Source organism: Anolis carolinensis, chromosome 6 (assembly GCF_035594765.1).
Source record: "Anolis carolinensis isolate JA03-04 chromosome 6, rAnoCar3.1.pri, whole genome shotgun sequence".
NCBI classification, from domain to species: domain Eukaryota; kingdom Metazoa; phylum Chordata; class Lepidosauria; order Squamata; family Dactyloidae; genus Anolis; species Anolis carolinensis.
In genome coordinates this window covers 120381725-120397291 of record NC_085846.1, presented here as the reverse complement: position 1 = coordinate 120397291, position 15567 = coordinate 120381725, and the positions used below count along the sequence as shown (strand labels likewise).

Genomic DNA, 15567 nt, shown 5'->3' with positions numbered 1-15567 from the left:
GAACAAAAGTAATGAGGACTTTTTAGAAACATGGAAGCTGGCCATAGCATATCTGAATAAGGAGTCAGTAACATAGAGGAGTTCCATTAGGAATTTAGGGTTACTATTAACAAGGATAGATAAATTGGCTTAAAGGCTTCATAGTGCTTCAGGGTTGGAAGTCATGGTGAAGGGTGCACGGGTGTGGGGAAGGGGTTTTATTTTATGTGGGATAGGGGTTTTGGGTGCGTGCAGGGTTTGTTGTGTGTAACACGTTGTATGTTTTTGTTTTGTTTGAATGTTAGGGTAAACTCTTATATTTAATTTCTAAAAAAAATAAAAATAAAATAAAAAAAGGACAAAACAAAATTGGAAATAAACCAATAAAAAACAAACCATTAAAGTTCACAAATAACATAATAGTCATTAAAACAAATAAACAGTAAGTTGCGATAGCTGATGTAGCTGCTCTGGGATCTCTTCTTTGGGCAGGCCGTTCATCCCAGTCTTCTTTTGGGGATGATGGAAAGGGGGTCCTCTGGGTCACAGCGGGCAGTCGGTTCTGTCTGTCTGTGTTTGGAGAACCCTCCCTGCAGAGGACCTCTGTGCCCAAGGGGCCCTGCGTGGGGCGGGAGGAGGCCTTCCTGCTGATGAGGAACTGGGAAATATGGATTTTTAGACATATATGGTATGCACATTAGAAGCAGTGAAATGTAGAAAAACCAGACTCTCTCTGTGTTAGATTTTAGGGGTGCACAAGCTGACAGGACGGGGGGAGAAGGGGGCCTGTTATCTATACATCCCAGTACGAGATGGTGCCAGGTGTGCGAATGGAGGGAGAGCTGACTTCTCCCTCCCTTTTGACAAGGCAAAAGTAGGGCCCGGATTAATGTACTAGAGCTGAGCCGTGGTGTCTGTGACTTGCTACAGGCTTTTAAGAGTGATTAGGTAGGCAAATGCTGATTGTGCATATTTATGCCCATGTATGTAAGCATGTGAAGTGACGTACTGATGATGAGATACATGTAGAAGCATGTTCTTTGTCTGGAAATTTATAAAAGGCAATGCCAACGCCTTGATCGGGGCTCTGGTTTGTTTTTGGAAGAGATTCCACTTCCAGAGACAGATGGAAATAATAAATTGGACTTTTTGGCCCCTCAAAGGATCTCTCTTGGTGTTATCTCTCATGTCATCTATATCACTGCACTGAACCTGGACCCAAAACATGGAGGGCTTTCAAGGTCCAAACAAACACTTTGTCCTTTGTGTTGTCGAAGGCAGAGGTTGTGAGGTATATGAGGATGCCTGCCATAGATGTGGGCGAAATGTCAGGAGAGAATACTTCTGGAACATGGTCAAACAGCCCGGAAAACATACAACAGCCGGGCTGTGGCGCAGCTGGCTAGTAACCAGCTGCTATAGATCACCACTGACCGAGAGGTCATGAGTTCGAAGCCCGGGTCGGGTTAAGCCTCTGACCATTAATAGCCCCGGCTTGCTGTTGACCTATGCAGCCCCGAAAGACAGTTGCACCTGTCAATTAGGGAAATTTAGGGACGCTTTATGCGGGAGGCTAATTTACAACACCATAAAGAACTGCCAGTAAAACACAAGGAAAGGAATGAGGAAGTCCAGCCACTACTGGACGGTGAAGCAACAGCTCCCCCTGTGGCTGGAATCGTGAAGCTGGAAAAAAATGTTAAAAATGCCTCTGTGTCTGTCTATATATGTTGTTTGTCTGTTGGCATTGAATGTTTGCCATATATGTGTTCATTGTAATCCGCCCTGAGTCCCCTTCGGGGTGAGAAAGAAGGGCGGAATATAAATACTGTAAATAAAAATAAAAAATATATCTGAGGTTGTTAATAGCAGAGCCAACCTGGGCACAGCATATGATTGGAGAACACAGCAATGCCGGGCCACTCTCACAACCACCACGTCAGGCGACACAGAGAAGCCGCTGAAATCCACAAGAAGCAGGTGGGGAATTTCAACAGAAAGGAGGAAACATGAACATGAACACAATCTGGCTTCTAGTATTGAAAAAATGCTAATATGAGGACAGTAAATAAGGAGCAACACCTTGAAAACAGAGGAATTTCAGGCAGAAAACAATCAGGGCCAGCTAATACCTCTGAACAAGGGATTCCCCCAGGCAGGAAGGAGCCAGGCCTTGAATCTGGCAATGCCATTAATGCTAATCAAGGTGATTAATTACAACATTCACACTGGCCTCCAATTGACAAGAGTTCTTCCTTCCTTCCTCCCACCCTGGACATAATTCCACAAATATATATATACAGTGGAGTCTCACTTATCCAACATAAACAGGCCAACAGAACGTTGGATAAGCGGATATGTTGGATAATAAGGAGAAATTAAGAAAAAGCCTATTAAACATCAAAATAGGTTATGATTTTACAAATTAAGCACCAAAACATCATGTTATACAACAAATTTGACAGAAAAAAGTAGTTCATTACACATTAATTATATGTAGTAATTACTGTATTTACGAATTTAGCACCAAAATATCACAATGCATTGAAAACATTGACGACAAAAATGCGTTGGATAATCCAGAACGTTGGATAAGTGAGACTCTAGTGTATATATATATATAAACCCCACTGGCCTCGTTTTCAACAGACCTCACAACCTCTGAGGCTGCCTGCCATAGATGTGGGCGAAAAGTCAGAAGAGAATGCTTCTGGAATATGGCCAGACAGCCCTGAAAACTCCCAGCAACCTATTTGCAGAAATGTTCAGTGAAATATTCTCAGAAACATTCTGCTTCTCTCTCATTCTGGAGATCCGCTTCGCCGAACCACGCCTCTCTATGGGCGCCTGCCCGCCCACGGCCGCCATGTTAGAGCCGGGCGGAAGTACAGCGAGAGGGGAGACAGGAGCGGCTTCTGCTTCCTAGAGAGGCGGAGGAGCCGAGCGAGCTCACTTCCGGAGGAGGAAGAGGCGGGAAAGAGAGTGGCTTAATGGCGGCGGAAAGGAGAGGCCTTTCGGGGAGAGAAAAAAGAAGGTAGGGAATGGTGGGAGTTGGCAACCAAATGCATGGGAAATAGGTTAGAGCAGGCATGGGCCAACTTGGGCCCTCCCTCCAACTCCCACCATTCCTGACAGCCTCAGGCCTCTTCCTTTTCCGCTTAAGCGGCTGAGGGGGAAAAGGAAGAGGCCTGAGGCTGTCAGGAATGGTGGGAGTTGGAGTCCAAAACATCTGGAGAGAGGGCCCAAGTTGGCCCATGCCTGCGTCTTGAAAAAAAATCAAAATGTGTAGTCCACACACTGCTTTGACACAGAAAGAATATAATAATAATAATAATAATAATAATAATTTTATTTCTTTTCCGCCCTCTCTGTCTCCCCGAAGGGACTCCCAGCAAACAACGGCATAATAATAATAATAATAATAATAATAATAATGTATTCCTCATAGCTCGCCTCCATTTCCCTGAAGGGACTCAGGGCGGATCCCAGCAAACAACAGCATAATAATAATAATAATAATAATAATAATAATAATAATAATAATAATAATGATGTATTCCTTATAGCTCGCCTCCATTTCCCTGAAGGGACTCAGAGCGGATCCCAGCAAACAACAGCATAATAATAATAATAATAATAATAATAATAATAATAATAATAATTTATTTCTTAAAGCCTGCCTCCATCTCCCTGAAGGGACTCAGGGCGGATCCCAGCAAACAACGGCATAATAAATAATAATAATAATAATAATAATAATAATAATAATAATAATGTATTCCTTATAGCTCGCCTCCATTTCCCTGACGGGACTCAGAGCGGATCCCAGCAAACAACAGCATAATAATAATAATAATAATAATAATAATAATAATAATAATTTATTTCTTAAAGCCTTCCTCCATCTCCCTGAAGGGACTCAGGGCGGATCCCAGCAAACAACAGCATAATAATAATAATTATTATTATTCATTTCTTATAGAATGCGTCCATCTCCTTGAATGGACTCAGGGCGGATCCCAGCTCAATGACTGACCACCACAAAGGAAAAAAAACACGGAGAAAAGGACTTAAAAATCTGACTGAAGTCTGACTTGACCACGGTGGTCCATGCCCTAGTTACCTCTAGACTGGACTACTGTAATGCGCTCTACGTGGGGCTTCCCTTGAAGACGGCTCGGAAATTACAACTGGTCCAACGCTCGGCTGCCAGATTAATAACGAGGGCGAGTTACAGGGAGAGATCTACTCCCCTGTTTAAGGAGCTCCACTGGCTGCCGTTCATTTTCCGATCCCAATTCAAGGTGCAGACCATCATTTATAAAGCCCTAAACGGTTTGGGACCCACCTACCTTCGTGACCGTATCTCCTACCATAAACCTGCCTGATCTCTTCGATCATCAGGGGAGGCCCTCCTGTCGCCACTGCCTGTATCCCAGACCCGCCTGGTGGGAACAAGGGAGAGGGCCTTTTCTGCTGTGGCCCCCCGTTTATGGAACTCACTGCCCATCGAAATTAGGCAAGCCCCCACTCTTTTAGCCTTCAGGAAAGATTTAAAAACCTGGCTTTTCCGATGTGCTTTCGGAGAGTAACTATTACACACTTCTTTTGTTACTCCCCCCAACATCTATCCTCTAGATTGTTTTTCTATCTTATGTCCCTGTTCCCCATGGTTGTATTCTTATCCTTTTCTCACCTCAAGTTTTAACTAAGTGTCTCATGCGGCCCGCCCTGTTATATTGTTTTTTTGGTTTTTTTTATTTTGTGTTGCACTGTACATGATTATTTATTGTATTGTTTAATTTTATTATGATATGTTGTTTTTATATTTTGCTATATTGTACTGTTCTGGGCATGGCCTCATGTAAGCCGCCCCGAGTCCCCATTGGGGAGATGGTGGCGGGGTATAAATAAAGTTTTATTATATTATTATTATTAAAAATCCTAAAAATACAGAAAACAACACAGCGTATGTGCAAGATATAAACAACCCCTAGTCCTGCCCCCCTCCATGGCTTCTCTCATGACTAAATTCACTAAGTTTGCCATCCAAAATAAAATAAGAATTGTTTAGAGCTTTGCAGCCTCATCTGAAAAAATCAGTCAGCTGCAAAGAAGCAATCGGTCACCAGCTGCTTGCCGGTCACCATGACGTGAGTGGGACTAGGTGAAGAGGTATTTATTTATTGTGTCAGAAGCAAACCAAGGGTACAAGTGGTAATGTATTTGAAAACACAAGCAAAGTTTTAAAAAACTTGGCATGATACTAAATGTGCTTTGACCAGAATTTTGTTAATGTGGGATTTGTGTATTGATAGTGTTTAAATGAAATTTGTGTCTTGCCTGTATTGCATACTGATTGCATCATCCAGAGTGTGCTATAGTCTGTAAAGAGTTAATTACTAAGAAGCTGTGTTGACCTTGATGTGTGGCTGGAACCTGGGGAGTGTCCAGACACAAGTGTGTATGCATTACTGATTACATCAGTTCAGTTCTGAGTTGTGTTGAGTGCTGTCTGCTGAGAGTGAGAATCCTGTCTTCGTCTGCAAGTCTGTTTGTCTTGATTATTACTGCATATAGTAAAACTTTGTATATAGTTTTACCAAAGTCTCTGGATGTCACTTCGTTCTGCGTTCCACTGACTCCATCCAACTGCTGCTGCGCTGCGAATTATTCTGACAAATCTGGCCACTTGGAGTGCCTCTGGTGTGGTTGTGAGAAGGTCCTCCATGGTGCACGTGGCAGGGCTCAGGCTGCATTGTAGTCGGTGGTCTGTGGGTTGCTCTCCACATTTGCATGTCGTGGGCTCCACTTTGTGGCCCCATTTCTTAAGGTTGGCTCTGCATCTTGTGGTGCCAGAACGCAGTCTGTTCAGTGCCTTCCAAGTCGCCCAGTCTTCTGTGGGCCCAGGAGGGAGTCTCTTATCTGGTATCAGCCATGGATTGAGGTTCTGGGTTTTAGCCTGCCACTTTTGGACTCTCGCTTGCTGAGATGTTCCTGCGAGTATCTCTGTCGATCTTAGAAAACTATTTCTTGATTTAAGGCGTTGGCGTGCTGGCTGGCTACCTGAACAGGGGCTGGGCCGGAGATGTCACTGCCTTGGTCCTTGCATTGTTGGCTGCTATTTCACAGTGGATGTGAGTTGGTGCAATGCCGGCTAAGCAGTATAATTTCTCCAGTGGTGTAGGGCATAGATATACTGTGATAATGCGGCACGTCTCGTTAAGAGCCACATCCACTGTTTTAAAGTGGTGAGATGTATTCCATAATGGGCGTGCATATTCAGCAGCAGAGTAACAAAGTGCAAGGGCAGACGTCTTCCCTGTGCCTGGTTGTGATCCCCGGGTTGTGCCAGACAGCTTTTGTACAATGTTATTTCTAGTGCCCACTTTTTGCTTGATAGTCAAGCAGTGCTTCTAGTAAGTCAGGGTACAGTCCAGGGTAACTCCCAAGTGGTTTGGTGTGCTGCAGTGCTCCAGTGGAATTTCTTCTGAAGGAGGGAGGGAGATGGGAGGGAGACCAAGGATGTCTGGGAAATGTAGTTTGGGAAGGCAAGGACCCCTGTAGCAGAAAATTCAAAAGGCCCTGCCTCAAACTACATCTCCCAGAATCCTGTGTGCCAGAAAAAGCCCCAGTGAGATTTGGGAGATCAATTGTTTAGCCATCCAAGTTCCAATAAATGATTGAATCAGCAAGAGGACTGGTGATAATTAAGTCTTCTGCTAATTAAATTAAATCTGTGCTAATTTACGTTCTGTGGTGTTCTGTGCCATATAGAGAGAGACACATTCAAGGAGATAACTATTGTGGCTTTTTAAAAAGAAAATTATTTTTTCAAAAATCCCCAAAATCAGTAGATGTGTGAATCTTTCTGAAACTTGGCGAGAATGATGCCCTGTTATTTTGTGTCATTGTATAGAAAATTCAAGAACATAGCTCTTGTAGTTTTTTTTAAATGTTATTCATAAAAACTTCAGAATTTTTCCTAAATTCAGTGGATGAGTGAAGCATTCTGAAACTGGGGGTGGTAACAGTGGTATATGTGTTCTGCAATTGCACAAAGTTTTTTCGCGATATCTCTAAAAATGAGGGAGAAAAGGACCCCTGAAGTTTCCCCACTTACCCAATTACATAATGAAAAAAAATTACAATAATAATAAAATAATAAAACTTTATTTATACCCCGCCACCATCTCCCCGTGGGGACTCGGGGCGGCTCACAACGTTACAAAAGTAACAGCATTAAACAATATACAAAGTTTAAAACACAAATACATTAAACAATATACACAGTTTAAAACACAAGAAGATGATAAAACAGAAGTTAAAACAAAGAATTCATTACTTCGTTATAGTTACTACATTCATAATGGCTGCAATTTTGGAAATACCCTCAGAAACTATTCACCCCCTTCCCCAAATTAGTAATAAGTATTGAAACGTTTTTTCATTAATTGCATAGCCCTAGTAATTACAAGTTTCTAATAAGTTAAAATGGTGGCTTATGGTACCGGTCATCACCTGGTGAATTTTAAGCGGTGCTGCACAGAACTTGCCAACTTTATATGTTGTAACGGCATTGGAGTCCAAGAGCAGCATGGTGGTGTAAATTTGTCCTGAGCGCCAGGGTGTTTGTAAAGTACTGGTGATATGAGACTTATGAATGTCTCTGTTAAACAGGCACTGCAGGAGCACATGTTCTGTTGTTTCTATATGTCTAGAGCAGGCATGGGCAAACTTTGGCCCTCCAGGTGTTTTGGATTTCAACTCCTACAATTCCTAATAGCTGGTAGGCTGTTAGGAATTGTGGGAGTTGAAGTCCAAAACACCTGGAGGGCTGAAGTTTGCCCATGCGTGCAGTCTAGAGTCACATGGGCTGGGCATGGGAGGGCATGACATCGTGCCAGCGTGAAGTGTCATGAAATATGTGTGGAAATGAAATGGATTTGGTATGAATGAAATTGTATGAAAGGAATATGGTAGGGGCCTATAGGGTCTGAAGACATCCTAAGAAATATTGAGCCCTGGAAAACAACGACACTGCTGAACTGTGATAAGAAAAGCTGCTGATGAGAACTGTTCATATTGCTGATCTGATTAACTCTGGGTGGAAAACAACATGTTTACATTACCAGGGACAATAACTCTTTTCAGTTGAGGGAAGCAAACACACTACACCGTTCTAAAGAAGAAAAGCTAACATATGTCCAGGAAATGATGGAACCAGGGTGTTTCAGGCTGGAAAATAACTTGTCACTCATTTACTTCTTGTATCTCAGCATCAGCAAGTAATTTGTTATATAAGCCCCCGACGTACTGGCAAAGGATGGGTGCACTTCACACAAGTAGGAAAACACCTTTTTGCTCACAAACTTGCAAACCTCATCAGGCGCACTTCAAATTAGGTGCACCGGGGGAGGGGGGCAGCAGCCTTGCAAACAGTACTTTAAAAAGGTGTTTTCCTCCTTGTGTGAGATGCACCCCAGTAGGCCATCCTCCGGGAAAAGTAGGCCATGGTCGAGGAAGCCAAAGCGTTCCTCCTGACACCATTTTCAGAGCCAGTTATTGACCTGTACTATTTTTCTGGCCCTTTTAGGGCCTTGTCTTACAACGAGAGGAGGGATGAAGAAACCACCTGTATATTATGCTGTTTTAGCTTTGTCCTGAGAGCTCAGAAATAGTTTGTGATCTTTTGAAAAGTATGCCTAGCAGTATCATTGGTTCCTACATGAATCAACATAAGAAGGGGAGGGTGATGAGCGTGGTGAGGCTCTGAGTGACACGGTGTGTTTTTGCCCCCGGGAGGCAGCATATTTCTCGAGCCGTCTGGTCTGGAAATGATGGTTTCCGTTCCTCTAAGGAGGGAGTTTCCTACTACCAAGGTCTGTTTCCTGCTGAGTTATGTGGTGGTATTTTGCCCCAGAGAGGTAGCATATTTCTCTCAACATCCTGTAAGATTTGCAAATCATTGTTTCTGTTCCTCTCAAGAGGGAGTTGTCTACCACCAACCCCGACTCCTTTGAGAATTGACAGACTCCCTTTCCTGCAAGGTGCTCTGAAAATTAACCCTGTTTCTGTTCTTCCTCTACATTTTGAACTGGATTGTGTAGCTCTAAACTAGCCTCCTCCTCAGAGACATCCCCCTCAGCATTTATCAAGGGTAATCCAGTCAGATATATCCAAGACCCCCTCACCCTCCCTAGTGTGTTCTTGTTCTGCCTTGTCTACGATTGTGGGAGAAGCCTCTGTTTCATTTGGTAACTGTAAATCCCATGTTTGTGAACTGTCTTCCTCCCCAGAGACACTCCCCATTCATTGATCAAGGATGGTCCACTTAGTTGTATCTAAGAACCTTTCATTAAAGGATCAGAAAGGATCTTGAAGCTCTTGGAAGAAAACTAAAAGATCTTAATGTACAGATAGTCTTTTCATCTCTCCTCCCTGTTGTACGACGTGGCCCAGGAAGAGTGAGAAAAATAGTAGAGGTGAATAACTGGCTCCACAGATGGTGTTAGGAAGAACAATTTAGTTTTCTGGACCATGATCTGCTCTTCCAGAAAAATGGTCTACTAGCATGGGACGGGAAGGAATGTTTTTGCTCAAAGAGTGACAATCCTGATCAAGCAGACTTTAAACTAGGTTGTATGGTGGAGGGTGACATTATCCTTGGGAACAGTAGTTTCTCAAGTCCAGAGTGAACAGACAAAAGGCTAAAGAGAGGGTTGGACAAATACAACAAGTACAAAGCAGCAAGAGGACAATGATCTAAAAAAACAAACAGCTAAGGGGAATGTCCCTTAGCTGTTTAGATATCTTTACACTAATGCCCAGAACATGGGAAATAAATAAGATGAGCTGGAACTCTTAGCACAACAAAACAGTTACATTGTAATAGTCATACTTGAAACCTGATGGGACGACTCTTATAATTGGAATGTAGCAATAGAGGGGTTCAGCCTCTGCTTACACACCTTTGTGATATAGGTTTTGTAAGAATGCCATCTGTCAAGGAAACTTTGCAGCCTACTGTGCTCTCAGTATCTACAGGTACCTTGCTTTAGAAACATGGGACAGGGATCATGCTACTGAGGGGTTGGAACATATCCTTTTCCTGAGTTTTTGAGAAATCTACACAAGGCAATCAAGTATTTTCCTCCCAAGACTGATAACTTGGGATGGTCTGTCCATACAGGTCCTCATTCAAGATCTGAACTGGGATGTTAAGAAGTAGGGGATCTAGACAGGAAATGCTTTTGCGGCCTTAGTCCCATTCTGTGCTGACCATATTGTAAGATCTCTTCCTTTACAAAGGTTGGAACACACTGCAGAGCAAGAAATCTTATGCTCAAAATCTTGGGCCACCGTCCCCTTTGTATCTGAAGAAGCATTGTTCTTCGTTGGGCAGGTGTTGAAGTATTTCTCATCAGGCAACAGGCTCTTCTCAGTTGGGCCAGTCTTTCTCCCCTCTTCCTCTGCATTTGCTACAGCACTAGACACTTGTTCTTCATGTCCAATGAGATCTTTCTGTGCTCTGCTCCTAATGAGATGTTCCTCTTATTTGTCCGGCAGGTAACCTCTGAATGAACCTTGTGAAGAAAACCTTGTGAGAGCTTTGCCCTAGGGATGCCTTAGGTCTGAAATGAAGGTACATGGCACTAACAAGAAGAAACAAGGAGAAAGACATATTTCAAGCTACATATCTGTGTAATCATGGAGAAAAGGGAAGATTGTGCTGCAAAGAGGGACCTGGAAAACAGATTGAAATGCAATGCAAAGACTGAGAAGAGAAAGTCCTGTGCTCCCAAGAGTTACTATCTGTGAACTCTGGCATTGTATTTGAATTGTAAACGTCAAAGAATGGAAAATCCTCTACATCCCACAGCCACATCACACATAGGAGTGAAGCTACATAAGTGTATGGACTGTGGGAAAATTTTAAGTAGCAGAAGTAATCTTAATAAACATCAACGAGTTCACACTGGAGAGAAGCCATATCAATGCATGGAATGTGGAAGGAGCTTCAGTTGGAATGGAGATCTGAAGAGTCACCAAAGGACCCACACAGGGGAGAAGCCACATCAATGCATGGAATGTGGAAAGAGCTTCAGTCATAGTGGAGCTTTCTATTCTCATCAAAGGACCCACACAGGGGAGAAGCCATATACATGCAAGGAATGTGGAAAGAGCTTCAGTCAGAGTGGAAAGCTGCATCTCCACCAAATGACCCACACAGGGGAGAAGCCACATAAATGCAAGGAATGTGGAAAGAGCTTCAGTCAGAAGGACGGTCTGCATTACCATCAAAGGATTCACACAGGGGAAAAGCCATATCAATGCATGGAATGTGGGAAGAGCTTCAGTCAGAGTGGAGGTCTCCATTCTCATAAAAGATCTCACACAGGGGAGAAGCCACATAAATGCGTGGAATGTGGAAAGAGCTTCAAATGGAGTGGACAACTTCGTTCCCATCAAAGGACCCACACAGGGGAGAAGCCATATCAATGTATGGAATGTGGAAAGAGCTTCAGTCATAGTGGAGCTCTGAATTCTCATCAAAGGACCCACACAGGCGAGAAGCCATATAAATGCATAGAATGTGGAAAGAGCTTCAATATTAGTGGAAATCTCCGTTCTCATCAAAGGATCCACACAGGGGAGAAACCGTTTGAATGCATGGAATGTGGAAAGAGCTTCAGTAGCAAGGAACATTTGGACTGCCATCAAAGGACCCACACAGGGGAGAAACCATTTGAATGCATGGAATGTGGAAAGAGCTTCAGTAACAGAGGACATCTTAGTTCCCATCAAAAGACCCACACAGGGGAGAAGCCATATCAATGTATGGATTGTGGAAAGAACTTCAGTCGAAGAGGACATCTTAATGACCATCAAAGGACACACAGAGGGGAGAAGCCATATAAATGCATGGAATGTGGGAAAAGCTTCACTCGGAATGGCAGTCTCCGTTCCCATCAAAGGACCCACACAGGGGAGAAGCCATATAAATGCATGGAATGTGGAAAGAGCTTCAGTCAGAGTGGACACCTGCGTCCCCATCAAAGGACCCACACTGGGGAGAAGCCGTATCAATGCAAGGAATGTGGAAAGAGCTTCAGAAACACTTCAGCACGCACTAAACATCAAAGAACTTGCACACAACTAGAGGAGATCTGTCTTTGAGGTTCCTCGTTCTGCTAAAAAAACAAGGGTCCCACCCTTCTGCAGACTGGCAAAGAATGGCAGAATGGAAGGAAAGAATCGGTTGTCACGGTGGTCTCTCTGTCATGGACAGTAGTTTGTGTGGCCTGGCTTGACTGCTGCTGGGGCAGAACTCCCACAGAGAATGACTTTTCTCAGTACTGGAGCCAGTTTGGAAGGGCTTAACCTCTTCCTCCTTGAGGAAAACATCATCAGCTTCTGGGACGATCCTTGAATAATGGCTAAAATGAGCATCATCTGAGATCATGTGATAAAAGAGTTCTGGAAAAGAACAGCTCTTTGGGAGCAGATATCTTACCTTGGCTCTGCTGCCCCTCAGTTAGAAATCTGGACTCTGGCCTTGCTCCTGTAACCCTGTTCAGGACTCTGTTGTTCCCTGTATCGTTGACTAAATTCTGGACTGACTTCCTGGCATGATTTATGGACTTGGACTTCAGTTTGTGCCCCTCACTATCCAGCTTGACTTTGGAACTCTGATTCCGTTTGTACTCGTGGGTTCTTGGTCATTATTTATGAACTCTGATGAATTCACCCCGGGCATCTGACTATTGGGGTGTAGCCTTGGCTCCTGATCTGGCTCCGCAGCACTCGGCTTGTCTGAATTAATTGGACTCTGACCTTGGCTTGTGTTTGTTACTCTGGCTATGCACAGCCATTGTTGTATTTTAGCCAGAACTTGAAAAAAAAATCAAGATTTCGGTTTTCTTATAAGGCAATGTGGCCTTGGCTTACCTTGTGCTTAATAACCCTCAGCCTTGATACGGGGAGAGCCCCGGAAGATGAGACATCACTTTTGCTTTGTGTATATTTATCCCTGCTGAGCATGAACCCCCGTAGTAATCGAGACTGCTTAATAGCGCCCTTGTGCAAAGGATCCATTCGGATATACAGCATCTCTCCCTAACCGCCAAAATGGAAAACTAAAGAATGATGACGGTGACAGATGAAGATTCATGAATCTGTTGAGATGGACAAATTAACTAAGCTGATGAATGGAAATATTGGTCCAACTACAAGCAAGACTGGGACTTACTAAGTCACTAGTTGTAATAATGAGGGAACATTTGTTTACTGTGGGATTTAAGAATTAGCTTCATGTTATTAAAATGAAAAGATAAATATAGAAAAGAATTTAAATTGAGTAAATAGAGATACACATTAGTTGTGTGTGAAATTCAGTAGGTCAATTCGGATTTTGGGTAATTTTGGCAATTCTACAGCCGAACTGCTGAAAACAAACCCCGGGGGAGGGGAGGACCCACTCCGAAGCCTTACCAGAACTAAACATGAGCCTCCTACTCCTTTGGCTAAATTTGGGAAATATTAATTGATTAGAACTTGTTCTTTATCATTAGTATTCTGGTCGTTTGTTTATTTTGTGAGCACAAGCTGCAATCTCTCCGATGGAGCTGAGCGACGAGCTCAGCTGCACTTAATGCATCACATTTCTCAGTCAGTCGGTTCTGTCCATTCTCCCCTCTTACGGCACAAGCTGTTTTATGTTATGTCGTTTTTTATGTTATTGGTAAAAACGTATAAAGTTTCCCAAAAATTAGTGGATTAGCAAAATGTTCTGAAACATGGGGGCTTATGGTTGTTAACATGTCCTACAGGTGTGTCAAGTTCCATCCTGATGGCCCTACAAATGACGGAGAAACAAGCCCCCGAATGTTTCAGAACGCTTCCAGCTGCATCACGTTTCTCAGGGTTTTTTTTTTTTCGTGTCAGGAGCAACCGGAGTTGCTTCTGGAGTGAGAGAATTGGCCGTCTGCAAGGACGTTGCCCAGGGGACGTTGCCCGGATGTTTTTTACCATCCTTGTGAGAGGCTTCTCTCATGTCCCCGCATGGAGCTGGAGCTGATAGAGGGAGCTCATCCGCGCTCTCCCCGGGTGGGATCCGAACCTGGCAGCCTTCAGGTCAGCAACGCAACCTTCAAGTCACAAGGCTTTAGCCCACTACTCCACTGGGGGCTCCAACCATAGATTAAAACATAATAAAATCAGGATATCTGAGTCCACACTGCCATATGATCTTTGTTAAACGGTATAGATTCTAGAATGGAGTCTCGCTCTGAACACTCTCAGATCTATGATCTATGTTTATGATCTTTGTTAAACAGTACAACAGCTAAATAAATGATGGAGAAATTGGAAATTGGAGTTTGAGAAGCCAAGGTTGTTGGAAATCACAACCTTCTACAAGCCTCCTATACTAGTTATTTGTTATGTATAGAATTAAGGTTGCTTACTATATTGTATGTATATATTGGTATGCAATCTTCCCTTTACTCTAAAGTTGTGGGAAGGACTACAGACCATGTGACCCAGATCTGAGAGTGTTCAGAGCAAGACTCCATTCTAGAATCCATTTGAATCCGAAGTCAGTTGGAGTCAATTGATGTCAATTAGCGTATGAGTCAGTTTGTATCAGTTGATGTATGAAGTTAGTTGAGTATAGTTGAGTATTGTCCGTATGCTGCAGTGAGCAGTCAGTTTATATGGAGCCAATGTTCCGTAATGTGTTAGACTGAAGAGAGTGAGAGTCTGCATGCAACGGGGAAGAGACTGAACACAACATGCTTAGAGAACTTACTGTTTAAACTCTAAACCAATAAGAACTGTACCTGCATGCTTGTACATGAAGTTTATAAATAAATCGAAGACTACTTATTTTTGGTCTCTTGAGAGCATGATTTGAAAACAATATATTTTACGGGAGAGTAGATACAGTTTGGGCAACTGAAATAACATGTCTGAAGTTCTGCTCTCTAGTTTGTGCATTGGCATATCTTTGTTCCTGACAGTTCAGAGAGATAACCAGGCATATCAGTCTAACCGCTGAGAAACCTAAATGGCCTTGCATAAATGCTAGTGGAGAAGGTTGACTCGAGCGAATTTTTAACTCTTCTCAGGAAGACCTATTACAGTAGAGCCCCGGTTAACCAAGGCTCTGTATTATCCGAGGCGCCGCTGGGGGCCCTCCCTCTCCCTCTCTCCAGCAAAAGGAGCCCCCGCCCCTTGGAAGGAGCCCACAAGGGCCACTGCCTAGCAGCGCTCGTGTGCTGCTTCTCAAGGGGCGAGGGCTCGCCGAGGGACGGCTCCCCGGATCTTCCTTGGCCGGCACCTCCGGCAAGGGCCTGGCCGAGGGAGGGGGGGGGGCGTCCCTCAGCGAGCCCTTGCCCTATCCGAGCTATTCGGTCATCTGAGATGGGGCCCACCCCTTTATCTCAGATGACCGGGGCTCTATTGTATACAAGAAGGTTATGATTGATCCAAAAAGGGTCACACTTCCAAATGGCCTTGGAGATGCTCGATTTCCAAAAGGTTACGATCTCTAACAGGGTCAAGGCTTTCCAAAAAGCTGCTTAC

General features: G+C 43.6%; 1 protein-coding gene across 1 annotated transcript; it reads left to right on the top strand.

Moving 5' to 3' along the window:
- The first annotated feature begins 2938 nt into the window (after positions 1-2938).
- Positions 2939-14868, top strand: LOC103281604 (zinc finger protein 135). Its single transcript, XM_062957902.1, has 2 exons — positions 2939-3013; positions 10549-14868. Exon 2 carries the CDS (start codon positions 10837-10839, stop codon positions 12157-12159), a length of 1323 nt encoding a protein of 440 aa, XP_062813972.1. The 5' UTR covers positions 2939-3013; positions 10549-10836; the 3' UTR covers positions 12160-14868.
- Positions 14869-15567: the final 699 nt, after the last annotated feature.